This window comes from Alligator mississippiensis, chromosome 1, assembly GCF_030867095.1.
Source record: "Alligator mississippiensis isolate rAllMis1 chromosome 1, rAllMis1, whole genome shotgun sequence".
Classification (NCBI taxonomy): domain Eukaryota; kingdom Metazoa; phylum Chordata; order Crocodylia; family Alligatoridae; genus Alligator; species Alligator mississippiensis.
Window position 1 is genome coordinate 63,108,606 of NC_081824.1, and position 22,172 is coordinate 63,130,777.

The window sequence follows — 22,172 nt, forward strand, 5'->3', positions numbered from 1 at the left end:
GTGCCCACCTCACCCCAAATCTTGGTATCATCAGCAAATTTAAACAGGCTACTTTTTACCCTGTCGTCCATGTCACTAATAAAGAAATTGAACAGTGTGGGAGTGTGGGCCCAAGGACTGAGCCCTGGGGGACTCCACTGCCCACTTCCCTCCGGGTCGAAAAAGATCCGTCCATCACTACCCTCTGAGTACGACCCTTCAGGCAATTTGCAATCCATCTAACTGTGTAGGCATCAATGCTACAGTCACCTAGTTTTTTGATGAGAAGGGGGTGGGAGACAGTGTCAAAGACCTTGCTGAAGTCCGGAAAGACTACATCCGCCGCAACACCTGCGTCCAATGCTTTTGTGACCTCATCGTAGAAGGAAATCAGGTTGGTCTGACAGGACATGCCCCTAATGAAACTGTGCTGATTGCCCTTGATCATCATCCCTGCTGCTGGCCCATCACAGATGTGCTCCTTGATGATCTTCTCGAAGAGTTTCCTCAGGATTGAAGTAAGACTAAAGGGCCTATAGTTGCCCGGGTCCTCCCTCTTTCCTTTTTTGAAGATGGGGACCATGTTGGCTTTCTTCCAGTCATCTGGCACCTGGCCAGAGCACCATGAGTGCTTGTAAAGCCGTGCCAGGGGCTCCACAATAATCCCGGCCAATTCCCTCAACACCCTGGGGTGGGGAGCATCTGGACCTGATAATTTGAACATGTCCAGGCCCTCCAGAAGCTCTCTAACCTAGTCCTCCCTGACCTTAGGCCTGGCCGCGTTTCTCCCGAGTCTGTCTGGAATCCTGGCCAGGGAATCCCGGTCCCTGCACAAGAAAATGGAGGTGAAGAATTTGTTAAAGAAGTCTGCTTTCTCTTCTGGTGCAACCACCAGATTGCCAAGCATATCCTGCAGGAGCCCCACATTACCCAGTGCCTTCTTCATTCTCCCTATATATTTAAAAAAGGACTTTTTATTATCTTTGATCCTTGATGCTAGCCCTAGCTCCGTATCTGCCTTAGCTTTTCTAACAGTCCCCCTACAGACCCTAGTGGTGGAGGTATACTCTTCTTTGGTGATAGCCCCTCCCTTTCACCGGGTGTACACCTCCTTTTTGGCAATCAGGCATTCACAAATGCCCTTGGTGAGCCAGGGGGGCTTTTGGGCACTCTTGCCCCCCTTGCTTCTTGTTGGGATTGTCACCCCTTGGGCTCTGAGTATCGTCTCCTTAAGGAATGACCACTCATCTTGGGCACTGAGTTCCCCTACTCTCGAGGACCCCAGCACCTCTCCCAGTAATCTCCTCAACTCATTGAAGTTGGCCCTCTTAAAGTCTAGGGCTACTGCCTTGCTGCAGGCCCTTGGCACCCTGTGCTGGATGGTGAATTCCAGCAAGCGATGCTCACTATCACCCAGGTGGTCGAGGACCTGGAGCCCTCTTACCAGGTCATCGCCTGTGGCCCGGTTGTGTATTGGTTGCAGCTGTGTTAATCTAAAGACATAGGCAGACATGGTTCTTTGGGTAGATATGATATCTTTTATTAGACCCACTAAGTTGTTGGAAAATTTGTTCTTTGCAAGCTTTTGGGCACAAACACCCTTCCTATGCCTGAAGAAGATTATTGACATACTCCATAATCTTTCTGGATATTGAGGCTAAACTGACTGTTTTGTAACTTTCCAGAGCTATCACCTCCAGCCCTTTTCTGCCTTTTATTTCTGGTGGGGAGGGGAGAAGGGAGAAATGAGCACTATATTTGGCCTTTTCCAGTCATCTGGGACCTCATCCAACATCCATGAGTTCTGAAAGAAGTAACCAGTGGCTCTGAAATTACTTCAACTAGTTCCTTGAGTACTCTAGGATGAATTTCACCTGACCCTGCATACTTAAAAACATCCAGCTTCTCTTAGTAATGTCTCACCTATTCTTTCCCCACTCTAGGCTGATTATTTCATTCCCTATCTTTGGGATAGGGTAACTGACCTTATCTATGAAGACTGAAGTAAAAAGGGTATTAAATAGGGCTGTATGAAATGGTACCATTTCGTTTCGACTTCCATTTTGACGTTTTGATGGAACAGTGTTTTGTTTCGAGTTTCATTTCAAAAGCACTGTTACATTTTGTTTAATCAAAACTGTTTTGCTGTTTCAACGTTTTGTCCAAAGGCTATAATGGGGAAGCACAAAACTGCCTATAACCTTGTCATTTTTGTCATATTTCAATGAAAAGAGCAGAAATGGTAGCCCCTTCTGAGGGCATGAAGCCTGCCAAGTTTCAAGGAGATAGGTGGAGGGGTTTCTGGGAAACTGCAGCTCAAAGTTTTGAAAGCAAGAGTGTGTAAGTAAGTTTTCATCCCCCTGTAAGTGTGTAAGTATGAAGGCACAGGGGGATCATGGTCTCAGCAGGGCCTACTATCCCTGCAGTTTTCATCCCCCTGTGCCTCCACACTTGTAAGTGTGAAGGCACAGGGGGATGAAAACTGCAGGGATGGTAGGCCCTGTGGAGACCATGAAGCCTGTCAAGTCTCAAGGAGCTAGGTACAGAGGTGTCTGGGAAACTGCACCTCAAGCTGCTGACAAGCAAAACTCATGATGTGTGACTGTGTGTGTGTGTGTTAAGGCACAGCTGTTTTTTCGTCCCTCCCCCAGAGCACTGGGATTGGAAGGGACCTCAGGGAAGGATCACTGTCACTGGTCAGCTACACGTCAATATCAGAGCAGTCCTTCCCCCCTCTTTCCCCTCCCTCACCTTAGTTTCTTTTTCCCAGCTTCGAAACTCGAAACGTTTTGACACTTTCAAAATGTTTCAACTGCCCTTGTTTCATTTCAAGGCTGTTTCAAAGCCTTTCATTTCATTTCAATTTTGCTGTTTCAAGATCAAAATGAGTTGAAACAGTGTCAAAACAAAACACCTGGCGAAATTTCGCACAGCCCTAGTATTAAATACCTCAGCTTTTTCCACATCATCCATTATTGGATTGCCTTCCACATTCAGTAAGTGACCTACACTTTCCTTTGTCTCCCTTTTATTTCTTAAGATACTTGTAGAATGATGTTTAATTGCCATTTATGTCCCTTGCTCGTTGTATCTCAATTCACACCGTGGCCTTGATGATTTTTCTCCTTGCACGCATGGATGCATGATACTTTTATACTCAACCCTAATAATATAGCCAAGTTTTCACTCTTTGTAAGACCTCTTTTTGAGTTTCAGGTCATTGAACAGTTTTCTGTTTAACCACGCTGGTCTCTTCTTTGCATCAGGATAAGTCTATTCCTATACACTTAATACAGCTTCTTTAAAGTACAGCTAGCCAGTTCCTTTTCCTTTCACACTTGTCTCTCAGGGGATCCCACCCACTAGTTCCCTGTGTTTTGGTTAAAGTCTGCATTCCTGAAATCCAGTAATTTTAGTTTACTGCATTCCTTCCTCCTTTTCCTCAGTATCTTTGAACTGTTATCATTTTATGGTCACTGTCATTCATGTTGTCTTCCACCCTCAGATTCTCAACTAATACCTCCCTATTCATAAGTAGCAAATCAAGAAGTGCTTCTGCCCCTGTTGCCTCATCCCCAACACAGTCCAAAACTTCCTGGGATGCCCGAAAGATTGGTATGTCAGGGCCTGTTAGACACAACTGTCAAAGATGTAGCCTCAGACTTAATATATCCCTGAACCTATGACTGAAGGGGCTATGAATCACCCTACCCCTGCCCTGTTTCTTACACCTTTCCTCTAAAGCAGGGGCGGCCAACCCACAACACACATGCCACAAGTGGCACAGGCAGTTGCTGTGTATGGTACATGAGCCCCAAGTGCTCAGTAAAGGAAGGTGCTAAAATCAAGGCATGGGGGCTCAAGCCTCCTGCCCTGTGAAGCAGAGTGGTGCAGGATGCTGCTTCAAGAGATGTCAGGTGTCACCTTCAAGAAACAGGGTAACCCTTCCCTGGTCCTGGAGCCATCACCAGATTTAGGGCTTTGGATCCTTGCTCCCCATATAAAACTGCAGCAGTTGGAGGGCCAGCGAAGAGTTAATCTGGCTCTTGGCAGTGACACCTCTCTTGCAGCAGTATCTTGTCCCTTCTCCATGTCCCAGAGGCCCCTGCCTCCATTCCTGCACCTCAGGGCACAAACACTATCAGGTGCGGCTTTAGAAGAGGTGGGGTTCAGAGTAGCACTTGGGGTAGAGGTAGGGCTTAACCTGTGGCACACCTGTCAAAAAGGTGGCCAACAGTGCTTTAAAGCATCCACTGCCTCTAACTCTTAGAGATGGGATATTGGACTAGATAGGCATTTGATAGGACCTAATATGGCAGTTTTACAAATGATTATGAACTGTACCTTTCTACAGCCCCAATATGTAACATTTGATGTACATGTGTTGGACAGTGCCAGATGATCACTGTCGGGACCCAGGGCAGCCAGCCAGCAGCTCTCCCTGACTCCCACCCGGGCAGATAAGGGTCCGGGGCCTTAGAAGGCCGTCAGGCAGGTACTTGTGACGCTTGGAGTGGAATTAATTAGGCGGATGCTTATCGGTTGCAAAGCAAGATTATTTACTCACGCCGTCAAGCTGGTGAATAGCGGAGGTCAGAGATACTTGGTTAGTTACAGCTTAAGGTTCGAAGGTCATAGGTCAGTCTGCAAAAGAGTTCTTTGGTCGGGCAGATAAACGGAGAAAAAATCGGGCCGGCAGGTCGTTGATTTACGTCTGATAAGGTCGAGACGGGGGAGACTGACAAGCGATCAATTTGTCAGTTATTCTCATGCATACGTTCAGAGGTTTTTTCAGGTGTGTGCGCGGAGGTCTCCCGTTCTTCACGGAAGTGAAGACGGGTTTTATTTGTGTAATAGCCAATTGCTTTTCGCCACGTCATAAATTTAATTAGAATTGCCAATTATCTAGCTGTTTTTGCTAGGGTGTTATCATAGGGTTACTCCCTGTTTCTTCTGACCAGTTATAATGGTTTATGTACAGCACAGAAGGCTAAGTTCTATCTCTGTTAGTGGCGCAGCAATAAATTTCTTTTTGACATGCGCAGCAAAAAAGCGGTTACTATCATTATTGTTAACCCTTAGTTAACCTAGTGCAGAAAAAAACTGTTTTGAATGGTTTTACTTGTTTGTGACATGGGCACTACTTAATTTGGTTGTGACAATCACCAGGGATCCTGGCTTTCTGTTTCCCGGGGAAAAACAGAGAAAACCATGGATTTGCCCTTTTTATCAGAGAAAACACAGATTTCTCCTTTTAGCAGAGAAACATGTGGATTCCCTGCTTTTGCAAAGAGCTCGGTATGCTGCTTGGACTGTTGGCAAACAGGGCAGGAAACCCCCGGCCCTGCCCAGAGAGGGAGGGGAAGGGGGAAGGGTGGGGCCTGAGGCTCTCAGTCAGTGACAGCTCCACTCAGCTCAGCTTTACTTTTCGCTCCTGGAGTCTGAGGTAAGTGGGGCTTGCAGGGGCTGGGGGACCCAGGAGATGGCCCCGCTCCCACCCGAGCAGGCAGAGCAGTGGGGGAGCCAGCTCCATGCTGCTTCTGCTGGCCCCACAATGCTGGCAGCTGGGGGGGGGCCTCCAGCAGGGCCTGGGGGCAGGGGCTGTGGGTGAGGGAAAAGAGGCACGAGTAGGGCAGGGGGCTGTTGTGGGGGCAGTTAGGGGCACCAGCAGGATTGGGATGGCTTTGGGGGTGGGTGAGGTGCACCAGCAGGGCTGCAGGAGGCGTTGAGGGTGTGAGGAGCACCAGTAGGGCTAGGGGGGGTTGCAGGGGGTTTTTAATTTTAATAACAGATTTTGGGGTTTTTATCAAAGAATTTGCTATTTTTTTGTCAGAAAGTTTGTGGGGGTTTTTTCAGAGAAAACCAGGATCCCTGATGATCACAAAAATACTGGTTTATGGTTTGCAAGGGTATCTTCTAGGCATCTTCAACAGAGGTTAACAATTTAGTGCTGATCCTGAGACACCAGTACTTTACTACAACATTTTTATGTTGGGACCTTGTACCACATTACCATGTTTATTTACAGTCCTGTGGCTGTCCTTTAGCAATCCAGTCATCAAACATTCATTGGAATGTTCTGTCTTCTCAAAAGTAGATTCCCTTATTGTGTCTCATAAACCAAATGTATGCTTGTACTCACTGCACTGAACTCATCATTACAATTTTCATGGAGCCTGAAGCCAAACCTCCATGGGAATTTATTGTCTTACAGACTTAGGCACTGGCATTGGGGACTGTCTTATCACATGGTTGGGCTTCATACATCACCTTTGGAAAGCTTTATGTAAAATGAAAATGCACTTTCTACATAATATAGGCCTGCCAAATGTAGCACATTCAGTTGTATTTATGTGCTAGTTGTCCAGTTAGCATTCTGGGCCACCTGTCATGTCCTGATGGTTTGCCACATTAACAAAGAAAAATCATATAGAGCGTTTCCCTTTTCATGCTCTATATTTTTCTCAGTGAATTTTTGATCAAAGCACTACTGTTCATGTATAATGCAAAAAAACCAAAACAATAAAAGTAATGCAGAACTAACTCGATTTGAAACATCACTTCAGTTTTGGCCCAGTTATTAACTGTCACAAAACACCTTTTCTACTATTTCTTAAATTAACAAATAACTTTAAGTACCACTAGAGGGCACAGCATTCTTACAGTCTCTCTCACCAGCTCCTCAAAAAAGTATATCAAGAATAAGATCTTGTCAACTAATCTTAATGTTTTACTTTCTGTTTTTTCTAGCCTTAAGCCCTCATTCTGAAAATATTTATGCATGTGCTTAATTCTTTGCAACAGTAAGTAATTCAACAGATCAACCAAACTACCTGCTATAGTAAAATTACACGTTTTATTTGCAGAATTAGGGCATAAGGCAGTTGGTCACCAAACAGGATTTATCTCCAAAATCAGTCCTACAACTGGAGCCATGGGGCTCAAGGCTCTGCGCTTGCAGAGATTTCATGGCACTTGAGGTCTTCTGGAATTCAGGACCCGGGCCTACAAATGCTGTACTAATGTGAATCACTGGGGCCTATAACATAGATAAAACTACACATAAGTATTTGAATATGTTTGACTTACATATCATTTACTTCACTTGTCACTTTCTAAATGAGCACACAAGGAAAGAAAAAGGAAATGGGTATTCAATTAAATAGTTGCATATCAAAACAGAGGGGGAGTGCAAATGACTAGTAAATGGAGGAGTGACTAAGCTCAATTTGCAATCCAAATAGAGAGGGATGTTTACTGGTTCCAAAAAAGCTTAAATATAAATTAAGTTGCAGTGAATAAATTGTATGAACTATAAACATTTTGTTTTCATATTGTTTTATTTCAGTATAGACTGTTTCCACTCTATCAAAGGGCGTGTGTGTGTGCATGTGCCTGTGTGTGTGGTGTTGATACAGCACACATGTGTTTAAGGTCCCTGTTTGCAATAAGAAACCTACTGAAGAAATTAACCAGATCAAATAGTGTATTTTAAAACTACTGATTAAAGACTTTTGGAAGCAAATTATAAGAGTAAACATCTAATTTATCACAGCCCCTTCTTAACTTTAAGTTTAAATTTATCAGAGATGAATGTGTTCAATCAGAATAATCTAATGCAAACATTCATTTGGCTGTTATTTTCTAAGACCAAGAGGTTCTTTTTTAATCAAAACCTGAAACAGCCTTCCATTTTTTTCTTTGAAGTATTTGATCATTTGGAAACAAGTTCTGCTACTGGCATATCAGCATATAGGCTGTTACGTAAGAGTAAGAAAATTCTTCTTTATTTCTCACTGTGAATTAGGGTTTCATTTTTCTATTCTCCTCCTGAAACATCACTGATAATCAGACCCTGCATATTTTATTACTGACTTGATCACAAAGCAGAACTAGTCTTCTGTTCAGCCTTCCTGTTAGTTACTTTACCGGGCACATGTGAACTGATTTGTTTAACATGCATCTTCCTCTCATCCAGTTAGGGGTGGATATGTTTGGAAAAGTCACTGGCTAAAACAGGTTCTGAGGAAACTGGCCCCAACTAAGACCTTTCAGCTAGAACTTAGAGCAGTCCCTACATGATCTATTAACTGCTGTGACAGCAAATTGTTTTCCCATGTACAGATTCTTTAGCAATGGGTGGAATAAGTTGGTGAGGGCCTGGTTTTAAGGCATCCCCAGAACTCTGGTGGGAAAACTTCTGAAAATGAGGCCATGCATGATGAGAGGAAGGGCAGGCTGCAGATGGAGATGCTGGTTTTTAAGTGCATTGCATTTTCACAGGCAGACAAGGTTCTTTGGGGAAATGTGATATCATTTATTAGACCAACTCAAATAGCTGGAAAAAATTATTCTTTGCAAGCTTTTGGGCACAGACGCCCTTTGTCAGGCTGTGGGAGCATCTGCAGTTGGTCAGACACCTGAGGAAGGATTTTTGTGCCTGAAAGCTTGCAAAGATTTTTTTGTCCCCAACCATTTGAGTTGGCCAACTAAAAGATATCAGATCTACCTAGAGAACCTTGTCTGGCTACGTCCTTAGCTCAACACAGCTACAACCTATATTTCACAGACTTGCATTTTGCATATTGGCTTCTGTTTGACCTAGGAGACACCAGCAGACTCTCCCTGTGCCTGAAGAAGCAAGCTTTGGGGTACAAACACCCAAAGACCATTTTTTTCCAACTACTTAGTTGGTCTAATAAGATCTATCACCTGTACCCACAAAACTTTGTCTGCTTTTATTCAGGAAGGAAACTTGAAAGTGAGGGGGGGGGGGGGTGAGACGCTCCATGTACTTTATTAGCAGGTTTCTTTAATGCAGTAACAGAAGAGCAGTTTCACGGTTACAAAAAAGGCACAGCTGCAGGGCAAGCAAGGGCTGTCAGCGACAAAGGCAGACACAAATGAAGGCGGCTCGGGGATAAAAGCGCTGAAGGGACGGGAGCCCGTGCCCGGTCCTGAGGCACTTGTCGCGCGCCCCGCCGGGAGGCTCGCGGTTGACTGGAGGAAATGAAGCTGCAGCCGCAGTGTGCAGAGCCGCAGCCGGGCCGAGCCGAGAGGAAGTGAGTAATGGCTTCTGTCTGCCTACAGAAAAGACAGGCGAGGAGAAAAGCGAGAGCCCCCAAGTGAGCCGCGGAGGCTGCCCGGCCGGGACGCGCCAGCACTTCCCGCGCAGCCCCGGTGGGTGGCAGCGGAGCCACGCGGGGCTCCCGCCCGCGGCCCCGAACGCTCGGGGCAGCGCCGGCCGACGGGGTCCCCGCCCGCTCGCTCCTCGGCACCTTGATGCGCTGGGAGGAGCCGGGCGCCCAGCGCCAGCCTCGGCAGGGGGGAGCTGTGTTTTCTTCCGCCCAGCCCCGGCCCCCGCTCGGGGCGGGATCCCCGGCACTCGGCGGAGAGACGGCGCCTCTTCCCGCGCGCCGCTTCCCCGCGACGTGCGGCGGGGCGCGCTGGGCAGCCCCCTCCCGGGCCAGCCCGGCTGACGGAATTGAAGCACTTGGCCGAGTTTCGCGGACTTGCCGGGGCTGCGCTCCGCTCCGCCGCTGCCGAGGGATGCGCCGCCGCCAGCGCGGCCAGGACAGCGCGGGCCCGGGGCAGCGCCATGCGCCCGCCCCGCCGCGGGCCGGAGACTTGTAGCTGGTGCCGGGCCCCGCCCGCTCGGCAGCGCTGAGCAGCGTCGCCCCTTCCTGCCTCCCGCCCTCGTGGGCTGCCGGCCCCGCCGCTGCCTGCTCGGGGGACGCCCGCGTGGGCGGCGGGGGCCGGGGTCCCAGCCCGCCCCGAGGGGGAGCGGCCCCGCGGGCCGAGCAAAGTGGCCCCGCGGCGGGGGCCCGGCGGGGGCAGCGCGGGCCCGGCTCTCCTCTGCCTCCTCCTCCGCGCGCGGGGGGATGCCATGCCCCGCCACCCCGGCGGCGGCGAGGAGGGCGGCTCGGCGGGGCTGTGGGCCAAGAGCGGCGCGGCCGGCGGCGGCGGCATGAAGGATGTGGAGTCCGGGCGCGGCAGGGGGCTGCTGACCTCGGCCGCCCGCGGGGACGGCTTGCTCCTGCTGGGCACCGGCCGCCCCGTCGGCGGCGGCGGCTTGCGGGAGCCCCGGCGCGGGAAGCCCGGCGCCCGCATGAGCCTGCTGGGGAAGCCGCTGGCGTACAGCAGCAGCCAGAGCTGCCGGAGGAACGCCAAGTACCGGCGCCTGCAGAACTACCTGTACAACGTGCTGGAGAGACCCCGCGGCTGGGCCTTCGTCTACCACGCCTTCGTGTGAGTACCCCGGCGCGGGGCGGGGGGGGGGGGGGCAGGGCCGGGGCCGAGGGCAGGTGCCTTACTACCGCTCACCGCCGCCTCCATTCATCCGCGCGCTCCTTCGGGAGAGCTCCGGCCGCCGCGCGGTTGTTCTCGGAGCCTGACACGCTTCCTGCCCCCGAGCCAAGCCGAGCCGCGCTGCGCTGACACGGGCCGCGGGGCTGAGCTGCCCGGGCGCCAGGGACCCTGAGCTGAAGGAGCTCTACGAGGAAATAGAGGCGCTGTGGAGAGTTCAGAGGTGCCGCTGTCTCTGCACGGGAGCCTGCTTCCCCCTCCAGCCATTCAGCAGGTGTCGCGGTGCATAGCCACCTCCCTCTTCTGTCCTGTGGAGTCAGAGCAACGTCCCAATCTGTCTGCAGACTCCCTCTGCCCGGTCTGGGCCTTTTCTAGAGACTTTCCATGAAGTGCTGGGCTGGTTGCTGGACGCCAGGGGCTGCCCAAGGTGTTCTTGTACAGTGTTGTTTTGAAGTGTCCACATCCGGATCTTGTCCAGTTCAGCTTGACCCATGCTTCTCTAACACAGTTGTGCCCAATGGGGAACTCCTTTGGCATTGGTACAAAATGCTGTAGGAATAGGTCTGGCCTTTCCTAGTGGTTGGCACACTCTGTTGCTGCCCATAGGTTTGGTTCAGCATCCCGAGTGTTTCAGGGCTTCATGTATAAAAGGTTCACAACTTACACCTCCATCTGTCTGGGTCTTCAGTTAATGGGTGATGGACCAGGTGATTTTTGTCATCTCTTGCCTTGAGATCATAGCCTTGATCATTTTGAATGCACTTAGAGCTCCAGCGTCGTGTGTATGTTCAGTGGAGTTTCACAGCCATAGGGACATGTTGTTACTGTAATACTCCCTTCATACCTGATGATCCATACCATTAGTCTTGCAATCATTAGGGGACTTTCAAGAAGTTTCTTGCTCCATGTGTAGAAAGCCTCAAGTCACCTAAGTTGTCCTTAATGCCATCTTAACTTGCCTTGCTTTTCCAATCATTTTTGCTCTCACTTGGTGTTAACAAGTTACTACTTTTCTTTTGGGGCCTGGAGATAAAACCTAAAAGTTAAATAGAGTTGGGGACTCACATGATTGCATGATTATGATTGTTCCATGTTTTTCAATGAGAATTAATGGTAATACCAAGTGACACCTGCACCAGGGATTGGCTACTTAGGATGAGTTGTATTGAGGTAGGTTTTAACATCCAACCTTAAGTTGTAGCAAAAACTGTGAGAATGCTTGGAAGTGGTTAGTTATTTCAGTATTAATCTGCCTTTTATTGGGTGTTTCAGTACTGCCCAAATACGTGACCATACCGCAAAGACACAGCAGCAGAGTTTTGCTGTCCTTTGGAATGGCTAAGACTATCACAACTCCTCCTTTTCTAGCAGGAAGTCATTGCAATCTACCATACTCACAAAAAAAATAGTTACTATAGAATGGGTCAAATAGGATAGATGCTAAGAACAGAAGATCGTTTCTTTTCAGAGACTGTTTTACATTTGTAAAGCTGTGGAGAATTGCTCTTCGGTATTACAAATGTATACGAGGACTGCTCAGTACACTTGACCATAAAAATTATACTGGTTGGTATGTTGGAGAAGATGCAAGGTTACTATGTTTTGAACGGTAACTTCAGTGATTTCATTGAAAAGATAGGCAAAGTGCGTCACTATCAGTTTTAAAACTTTCAGTTGCTTTCAGTTTACTACTTATTAAGAGCTCTGTTTGGTAAAGTATGATCAAGGAATGCTTTATATCATACCAGCATGGGAATCCCCAAATACTACTTTAATAACAGTTTTAATAGCCGTATAGAATATCTTGCCAAGAACCTATGCACTATGATTAACGAGATACTTCACGGATACATTTACTTAGACTAAAATTGATAGGAAAATGCTTAAAGTTACGTTTTCTTTAGTAGAAGGTTGCTGTCCACTTAGAGGGGAACAAATAGTTCAACTTAATGATTCATTGTGAAAATCTACTGTTGAAACTGAATTCTGCTTATATTTGAGCAATTTATTGGGAACACTTTGCTATTTGGGTTTTAACAGGACTTGGCTATATTATGGGATGGACAGTACTTTAGGAATACTCTGAAAATCATTTCAGTGCTGATTGGGACCCTTCATACTGCAACAAATTAAGTTGTCATATAAAGGCCAAGAAATCATTCTTTGATATTCTTCAGTTTAATTTGAAAGCATGATGAAAATTATAAAACAAAATTCAAGATGGAAGTTGACAAGATTAAACCTATAAAAATAAATTTCCAAATGAAGTGAAGTCATGACACAGCAGCACTGTAAACAAGGAAGATCGCCAGCTGCGTTTAGATAATTGCCTGCATGGAATAAGTGCCAATTTTAATTTTTAATTGCAAATGGCAATTTTGGCAAATGGAAATGCCAACCTAGTACCTTTTTATTTGAGCAGTTCTGTGTGTAAGAGCTAGAAGCACCATTGTAATACAGAGGTGTCTATTAGTAACATTCAATTTAGAGATCTGTCACCTGTTTCTGGTATAACTCCAGTTTCTTCAAGTGCTTTTCAGCTGAGCCATTTCAAGCTTCATTGGGTACAGATTTGGCCACCAGTTTGTCAGCTTTGATATAATTTTGAATAAATTATCCAAATGTATGCATCTAGTTCTGATTTAATAACAAATGTCTACACAATTCTCGGTATTTCAGGCACATCCTTTGCCAACCAACTGATTGGTGAATATAGTTCTCTACACATATTGTAAGGGGAAAAATGGTACACCTTTGTTACAAAATATTTTTTTCAAAATGCCATCAAGATACTTACCTTCCTTATTTGCCTTACCTACCCAGTATTGAAATACGGTGTTTTTTTGTAACATTAGTAATGACTTGTCTGTACAGTAGACTTGCCAGTGTAGTTCTTTACTATCGCTCTTATTCATAAAGGCTACCAGTTGTAAATTTTTATTCCAGGAGATTATATCTTTACTTAAAAATGGCTCTAATTTGGAAGTTGGAATAACTTTCTTTTATTTTCTGTGCTTCTGCTTTAAGCTTTACAATGAGAAATTTCCTATTTTTAAGTGGCACTTATTAGTAAGTTTAGAAACAGTCTCACAGTAAAACTCTCATGGACTCTTTTCATGGAGAATGACTTTGGAATTGGGATAAGCATGTAACATAGTCCAATTTTAAAGTTTGCTCTTTTACATAAGAACTAGAGCCAAAGGCAGGTAACTATATGAGGAACTGGTATAGTCAGCTACATTTTAAAAATCAGTGAATTCTAGGCTTATCTTTGTACAATTTTGTCACTTCAGAACCGATGGGACATTATCCTAGAAATACTTGCTTAGGTGTTTGTTGTTGGGCATATGCCTTTTGACTTCATTAGAATTATACTGTCAGGCCCATAAAATTGCATGATCAGCATGTACACATGTACAGGAAGCTTCTCACTGAGTGTCCTAAGGACAGGTCATCATTTCAAAGTTCTTGCAAAGTTTATTTCCAATCTTCTACCCACAATATAGTTCAAATACTTCTTCTAGTTGCATAGGAAAACCTTCTAAGTTAACCAGTGCTAGCCATCTCTTTATCTTACCTGACTGGCGGGGAGGGGGGTGGGGTCTCTCTCAACTGGCTGGTTTAACTTGGCCTTGGAAGGGCTTGATTTTTAGTGTGGGTGGTAGCACTTGGATGCTGATAGTTCTTCACACAGTTCCTCTGAAAGGATAGATGTGTCAGCTGCATGAGAAGTCATTTGGCTGAAAAAGATGCCTACTGTATCTCAGCAGGTGTATATATCCAGTTACAGAAACACTTAGGGGAGAAGGTAGGATACATTTTTGCTGTAGTGATGTTTACCAGTTTACCCTGCCCAGTCTTGAATGGTGGGGTGTGGACACACACATTTAGAGGTGGTTCAAAAGGGAAATGTTTTAACAGTTACATGTGGGCAAGCTGGGAGTAACACTAACATAGCAAAACTTTTTAACCCTGGATGAAGTAGTGTTAAAGCTGGACTTGTTTTGCTACGACTATATCATTCCTAGCTTGCCCACATGTAGCTGTTGGAACATAACAGCTCTTCAGAGGTTCAGAGCAAGAGTCCACCCCCCCCCCATCCCTTTTTTAGAACAGCTCCAAATGGACATGTGTTCATACCCTTAGGTTCAAGTTACACATTACACTTAGACCATACTGAGGGCACTTAATGCAAGCATCTGCACGTTAGCTTATTAAATTGTGTTAAGTGCCCTCTGAGCATCTGAAAGTTCAGGTGCCGCTTCAGGTGAGGGTTACCCTAACATGAGTTAGGTAGCACAGCCCAGAGTTAATTTCAGTCAGCTCCACAGAGGTACAATGAGCAATTTGCAGTCCTTCAGCTTCCCAGGTTTCACTGCTTCCAACCTCCCCCTCCCCATCTTGCCCCTGAGGCAAATGGGGAGAGAACCCAGGTGTTGTAGCTCCTAGCTATGCACTCTAGTGGGAAGTCAGAGCTGTACAGGCAAGAAATGGTATTAACCCTTAATGTGCGACTTCTCACAGCACATTCTAACTTTAACACTCCTTAATATGCCACAGATTTAGTATGGTCTAAGTGTAATGTGTAACTTCACCCTCAGCTGACTTGTGCAGAAATGCCTCTAAATAGTCCATCCATACTATCCATTGTTGTACACACAAAGAAAATCCTGTCTTACACCTAGTGACAAAGTTGGATTATTTCAGGTTTTCCCCCCTCAGTAAAACTGAGTTTGCAACAATATGCTATGTTGTTTTATTTTATATTATTTATAAACACATTATATATTTTACTAATTTTTAAAATATAGAGATTGCCTTAAATTCAAATTGTTTCACAGCCTCTTATCTTGGACCTGGATTTGCACAAGCAGTTACAAGCACCCCTAGCAAGCTGCCTACATTTCACCCTATATTCTGCTGCGGGTATGTTGTGCTAAACTATAGTTAAGTATAAACCTACTGTACCCAAATCAAGATTATTTTGAATTTTTAAGATGCCCCCCAATAATTTAGGTTCTAAAATCTGTCCCCATCCCTTCCCCTCCCCTCCCCTACAATGACTACCTCCCACCACTTACTCCAACAACTTGCCCTTCCGCTGCTTTTCCTGCTGATCTGAGCACAGATGGAGCCCCATACCCACACCTGCTCCATGCTGCAGGGAGATGCTGTAACGGGAGCCTAGCTCTGCAGCACATCAGTTCCTCTTTTCCTGCCTAGCACCCCTCCCAACTCCTGTACTCCATGCTGGCTGAGGCAGGAGGGGAGCTGGGGAAGGAAGGAGGACTCTATGCAGGGAATGGCTCTGGGGCTTCCCCCTTTCCTGCCACAACTGAGAGTCAGACTACTTTAGAAGGGGCCTGTGGGATCAACTGAACAGGAAAACCTGGCTGGCTGGAGACTGCAGACCAGCATGCAAATTCCTGCCTCTCTGTTACTGTGGGGAAAAAAGAGGAGGGGACTTGGGCAGGGAGCAGGGTGGAAAGCAGGAATCTGCATGCCACTGATGCTGTCCCTGCCCCAGCTGGGCTCACTGCACAGCTGCTTCTCCCAGCTCCCAGCTGGAGTGGTCCGATACTCAATCCGATACTCAATTCTAAGATGAGGATTTATTTTCTCTATGATGCATGGAGGAAGAAAAATGTCTTGGAATTGAGCAAATACTGTACGTACATGGTATAATTATACCTATTTCCAATATATATGTGAGATTAATGCTAACTACATTAATAACAATTCAAACAAATAAAAAATAGCATTAATTGCCTGGGACAGTAGAAAAGGAGTTAGGAGGGAATTGAAGCAAAGCTGCCTTTCCCAATGGTACTGATGGACAATATTCTTCTCTTCTGTAACCCTGTCACAGGCAGCAAAGCTATGTAGCATTTATTTTCATAGATTCCATCCACGGGAGTGGGCAGCTGGGAATGTCTAGTGTGGCTTGAGGTGATGTGTATAATTCGGAGGAAGGAGCATTTAAGAGGGACTGCAGAGGCTTTTAGATCTCCTGTGGCACAGCATGTGTGTGATGTATTTTGTTTGGATTGGAGTGTGCAATTCTTACTGAGCTAGAAAAGTTTATTTTTGTAAGGCAAATATATTAAAAGATTAAATCCATATTACTTGCTCCAGGTTATTGCTGTCTACTGTTGTAGCTTCAGCCTACCCTATGAAAAATGGGACTTGTTTATTAATATACATTAGCATTGCATTACTATTATTGTTTGCATCTGAGTTAAATATCATGGACTAGAAGAAAATGTGATTGAACAAGCACTTAGATTTTTTTTTACTGGTAACTGAATGTGAATTATTTCTAACATGAACATAAAATGATACCAATTTGGTTAAATATTCAGTCATTAATGCAGTCATTCACAGGAGCAATATTAATTATGATTAATATATTTTCTAGTATAAATTCAAATGCAGAGACCTGTTTCCACAGGAATTTCGTTACCGTAGAGAAGTGCACAGTTTGTTATTTAACCTTTTACATACACAAATCACATTGGAAAGAAATAGAATGTTTACATTTTCAATAATGCAAGCAACCAAAGTATCACAGTGTAACTTCAACTATGTATACAGTCTAGCTGTATGTTAGTGATGCCTGCATAGCCTAAATTAAAGGCATTGTATTTAGTAGTTTCCTTACTTTTTCTAAGGCTCATGTAGAATTTAGGTCTGTTCCTCTTCTTGGAGAACTTACACAGTTTTCTACTGAGCTGAAAGGGAATAGCATTGGGCCTTTCATACTTAAGTTCCATAGTTTGATAGTAGCTAGGGTCAGGAGGGACCTGAACAGATCATCTAGCCTGACCCCCTGCCAGAGGCAGGAATGAATGCTGGGTTCACAAGACCCCAGACAGGTGATCGTCCAACCTCCTCTTGAATTTGCCCAAGGTAGAGGCAAGGACCACTTCCCTGGGAAGTTGGTCCCAGATTTTGGCCACCCTAACCGTAAAATATTGCCTTCTGATCTCTAACCTAAACCTATTCTCCATCAGCTTATTACCATTGTTCCTGGTCACCCCAGGTGGTGCTGGGGAGAAAAGAGCTCTACCTATTTGCTGTTGATCTCCCCTGATGAGTTTGTAGGCAGCCACCAGGTCCCCCCTCAGCCTCCTCTTGCTGAGGCTGAGCAGGTTCAGGTCCCTCAGTCTCTCCTCTTAGGGCCTGTCCAGCTGCCCTCTCACCAAACAGGTGCCCCTCCTCTGAGCCCTCTCCAGGCTGGCCACATCCCTTTTGAAGTGCGGCGTCCAGTACTGGACGCAGTACTCCAACTGCGGCCTGACCAAAGTCACATAGAGGGGGAGTATCACCTCTCTGGACTGGGTTGAGATGCACCTTTGGATGCATGACAAGGTATGGCTGGCCTTGCTGGCTGCGGTCTGGCATTGGCGGCTCATGTTCATCTTGAGTCAATAATGACTCCAAGATCCCTTTTCACCTCTGTGCTTTCAAGAAGGGAGCTCCCCAGCCTGTGTGTATGCTGTGGATTCCTTCTCCCAAGGTGCAACACCCTGCATTTGTCTACGTTGAACCCCATCCTATTCTCATCTGTCCACTTTTGTAGTCTGTCTAAATCTAGTTGCAGCCTCTCTCTCCTTTCAAGTGTGTCCACCTTGCCCCACATCTTAGTGTCATTAGCAAACTTGGACAGCGTGCTTTCCACCCCCTCGTCCAAGTCACTGATGAACATGTTAAACAGTATGGGCCTGAGGACTGAGCCCTGGGGTACCCCACTGCTCACATCTCGCCAGGTTGAGTACAAGCCGTCCACCACTACTCTCTGGGCGCACCCCATCAGCCAATTTTTTACCCATCCAACTGTGTAGGCATCAATGCCACAGTTGCTTAAGTTATTGATGTGGATGGGGGTGAGAGACAGTGTCAAAGGCCTTCTTAAAGGCTAGAAAGACTACATCCATGGTGACACCATCATCCAAGGATTTAGTTACTTGGTCGTAAAAGGCAATCAGGTTGGTCAGGCAGGACCTGCCTTTGATGAACCCATGCTGATTGCCCCTTAGCATGATCCCTCTTGCATGCCCCCCACAGATATGCTCCTTGATGACTCTTTCCAAGATCTTCTTGAGCACCGAGGTGAGGCTTACAGACTTATAGTTACTTGGGTCCTCCTTCCTCCCTTTCTTGAAAATTGGGACCACATTAGCCAGTTTCCAATCCCCCGGCACCTGGCCAGATGACCACAAATGCTCATACAGCTGGGCCAAGGGCTCCGCAAAGACCCCTGCCAGCTCCCTCAACACCCTTGGGTGGAGGGCATCTGGACCTGAGGATTTAAAAATGTCTAATCCTTCCAGAAGATCCCTAACTACATCTGCACTGACTGAAGGCCTGACAGAGCTATCCCCAAGATTGTCCCTACCTCTGGTAGGTGGGATGTCCCAGTCCCTGTTCAAGAAAACAGAGGCAAAGAAACTGTTTAACCATTCCAGCTTTTTTAAAGCTGATATTTTTAAGAGTCTCATCTAGTGAAAAAACCATACCACACAAATATAATGGACCTCACTTGTTGCATGCATTTTTCAAACTAAGCACACTTTTATACATGCATTCAGTCAGTTGGTTAGTTGATTTAATTTCTGGTACCAGTATAAAAAGTTGCAGCAATCTGAATTCAGTACCAACATTGTTAGAAAATTGACGTTTCTTAGACAGTGTTCTTTTTGTTTCTACATTATGGTCAATGTTAGCCGTCTTGGTGCTTACAGCTACCATCTAAATTACTATTTAGATATTCTTATTAGACATTCATCTAGGAAAATAAGCACATGCACAAATACTTCCTTGAAAAGGAATAGATGCAAGCCTGGGTATAAATGCTTTCTGGAATAGCAACATGATTTGCAAGGCGTGCAGTACCTGCAGCTTCCCCTAAAGGTCAGCTGTTTTGTTGTGAGTTTACATGTTGGTACTTTGCAAAGCAAAAGATGAGCTGGCTGGCCTTTTTTCCAGGCTCTTAGAAGAGTGGAGGTTAAGAAATGAATCGCTCTTCAACTTGGAATAAAGAAAGGCCATTCTGCACCTGCCCACCTTGTTGATTCAGGCAGGATACTCCTGTTTACCTTGGCATCCATCCTCTTCCAGACCCAGTGCATCTCCTTGTTCTGAGACTGCTCAGTTTAAAATGTGAAGATATTAAAACTTGATACAGAGGTTTTCATTGAATTTTAGTGACTTTATCATTACCACACCTGACATCATATGGTACCACACCTTAGTTCCCAGTATCAAATGTAATAAAACTAAAAAAGGAAAAGAGTTTATTGGTTCAAGAAAATGGAGAAAGCTGGCAAATATAGAGGTCAAATCCTTTACTGATTTTACTAGCATCTTGGACCAGTGGTTCTGAGCCCCAGTTTCTTGTGGCCTACATTTAGGTATGGAGGTACTATGATTGGGGTGCAGGAAGAGATGTAAAAAGGTGGTGACTTCCTCCTCTTCCCTCTCCCATTGAACATTTCTGTTGGCTCCGGGCAACTTTGTATGGAACTGTCCTGCATTGACATAGTGGCTCACTAAGGCAGCTGTACTATACTACCACTGGTTCCAGTTGCCCTACTTTTGATTGTGGAGTTCATGTAGATCACTCTGCAGTTATTCAGATGGGTTGTGGGATTAAAAAGGTTGATAACCACTGTTTTGGATATGGTGCTACCAGTCCAAATCTGAAGTTCTTTGAGTGCGTTAATTGTAACCTCTTCATATGTTTTAGGTTTACCACATAACACACTGTATCTGAGCATCTTCAATGAAGAGTAAATGACAAATCTTTTTCTTTCAGCACTGTTGGCAGGAGCAAGCTTCTAATTATTGTTGGGATTGCTCCCCCCCCCCCCCCCAATTCATTATATAATATGTGAGCACCCTGACACACATGAGAAGGAAAACAAAGGTGAAATGTTAGATTTTTCTGTAAGTGGTGAAGTTAAGACCAATCTTATTTGCAAAATGAGTTCTATCATCATGGTCAGCCTCTGGAGGTGATCAATTTTCTTTGTTTAATGGCAACTGTGGTTTTTCCTTGTGGTAAATTCCACGTGAATCTCAGAAGGGGGAGCAATCTCTCGGCCCTACATGTCCAACAATATGCAGAGCTTAGCAAAATATTGCCATAACTTTTAAAAGAACCTTCTGTTCAGCTGGGCACCTTTGTTAGGCTGTAGTAAATTGGGAGAGATCTATTCAATGTTATTTATGTTGACTAATAGATTTGTTTCCTTTTAAAATATTGGAAAGATGGTTGTCTTGTACTGGAGAAGTGCCATTGTTACTCTGTTAAAGGAGAAATCAACTAAAAATAAAACTTCTACCTCGTAGTGATATGACTTGCTCGTGTAAGAGTCCTCAAAACATTGCTAGAATAGTGAGAGAGGTTAGTGAAGTATGTGAGTATAATAAAAATATTTTGGGGGAGTATATGTCAGTTTTATTCTCTCATCCCTGTGGTTGTTTGCATCCTGGTCATATGTTAGTCTAGGTGTAAGTAGGCTATCTTGCCTGTGGGCTCCTTCTGGCAGCTCTTTGTGGAGCTATTTGGCTAGTACACATCAATCAAAAGAGTCTTTTTAAAGAAACAAAACATGCAATGCCCCCCCCCTTTTTGTCCTCTCCCCTGTACTTGGAGGGGACCCCTGCAGTCTGGGGCTTAGCACAGCTCTCTGGTCCCTCCAGGCAGCCCTCAGTTCAGCTAGGGGTGGATTAACTGAGGCCCACACCCAACCTACTCCCTGTCCTGCCCTGCAGCAGTGGGCTCTGTCCCCAGCTGGCACAGCAGGAGCAGTGACTGAAGTGGGACGTGCCCCAGGCCTGGGGCAGGAGCCATGGCCTTCCCTTCCCACAGGTCCCTGCTGGAGCCAGCACCAGGGCTGCTGAGGCACTGCCTACTCACATGCAGCATAGACCAAGCTCTGGGGGCAGCCCTTCACCCTGCCATGGCTCAGTCCAGCTGCAGCGGTGCTCAGCAAATGGGGCCTGGTAGCTATAGCTCGCGGTGTTGCGCACACCCAGCCCAGCCACTGGTTTTATTCACGCCAATGCAGGGGCCTCTGGGCCTAGGCCCAGCTGACTTGTGCATTAATCCACCTATGAGTTCAGCACATCATTTGCAACTTTTTCCTCACAGCTTGCTGCCCTGAGACTCTGCTTCCTGGGGTTTTTAATTCCCAGTGACACTATCCCTCACTAGCAGCCTTCCTATAGCTGCTGCCACTCAGCATGGTTGGCTACCCCCTGATAAGGTGATTGGCCATGCTGTTACACTAGTAGGACAGTTCACGTTTATGCCTGAAATTTATAATAATAATGTTTCATCAGTAACTGGATCCAGTTTCCAAATACAAAGAAGGTGCTTTGAGGCAGATATTGGCAGCCACTTGTTTATAGCTGTAAATAAAATTGTAATACAAACTCAGAATACATTTAGTTACTTCTAAGCCTGTTGAAATTCAAGAGCCATCTATGGAGATGTAGACTGACAAGAAAGTGAACTTCCTCAAAGACTTCCTGCCTGCTGCAAATGCTTACCCTGCCGTCATGATTTGGGCTTCATTATTAGTGCATGTGCGTCTACAATGGGACTTAAATTTTGTTCTCTGAAGCATATACAGTGATGAGGGTGATCCTGAATTTGATGTGCATTTTATAAGAAAGTTAGGGTACTGACTTTGAAAATGTATACTTGTGCACTATGTTGTTTCTTCAGTGGGACTGATATCTGAGATAAAGGTTGTGAACCTGCACGTTATTGTTAGTGGACTTCACTGAATCATCAAGATGAGATGAAATTTACAAAAAACCTCTTTCAGATTGCTTGACTGGGTGTCCTTTGAAAACACTAAATTAGTTTGCTAAAT

The 22,172-nt window shown here is 45.7% G+C and overlaps 1 protein-coding gene and 1 long non-coding RNA gene across 3 annotated transcripts in view; one reads left to right on the plus strand and one right to left on the minus strand.

The window, feature by feature from the left end:
* Positions 1–8,757: 8,757 nt before the first annotated feature.
* On the minus strand, positions 8,758–11,125 carry LOC109285460 (uncharacterized). Of its 2 annotated transcripts, none has more exons than XR_009463519.1 (2): positions 10,303–11,125; positions 8,758–9,063 (listed from the first exon to the last, which is right to left on the minus strand). It is a non-coding gene; the product is annotated as an uncharacterized LOC109285460 (long non-coding RNA). The 2 variants fall into 2 exon arrangements; XR_009463520.1 differs by having other exon boundaries at positions 10,293–11,125.
* The window catches only part of KCNQ5 (potassium voltage-gated channel subfamily Q member 5), a 635,336-nt gene continuing 622,811 nt past the window's right edge, over positions 9,648–22,172 (plus strand). Inside the window, exon 1 of the mRNA XM_059731129.1 lies at positions 9,648–10,227. Coding sequence (XP_059587112.1) covers positions 9,866–10,227 — 362 coding nt within the window. The 5' untranslated portion in view covers positions 9,648–9,865. The remainder of the gene's footprint in view (positions 10,228–22,172) is intronic.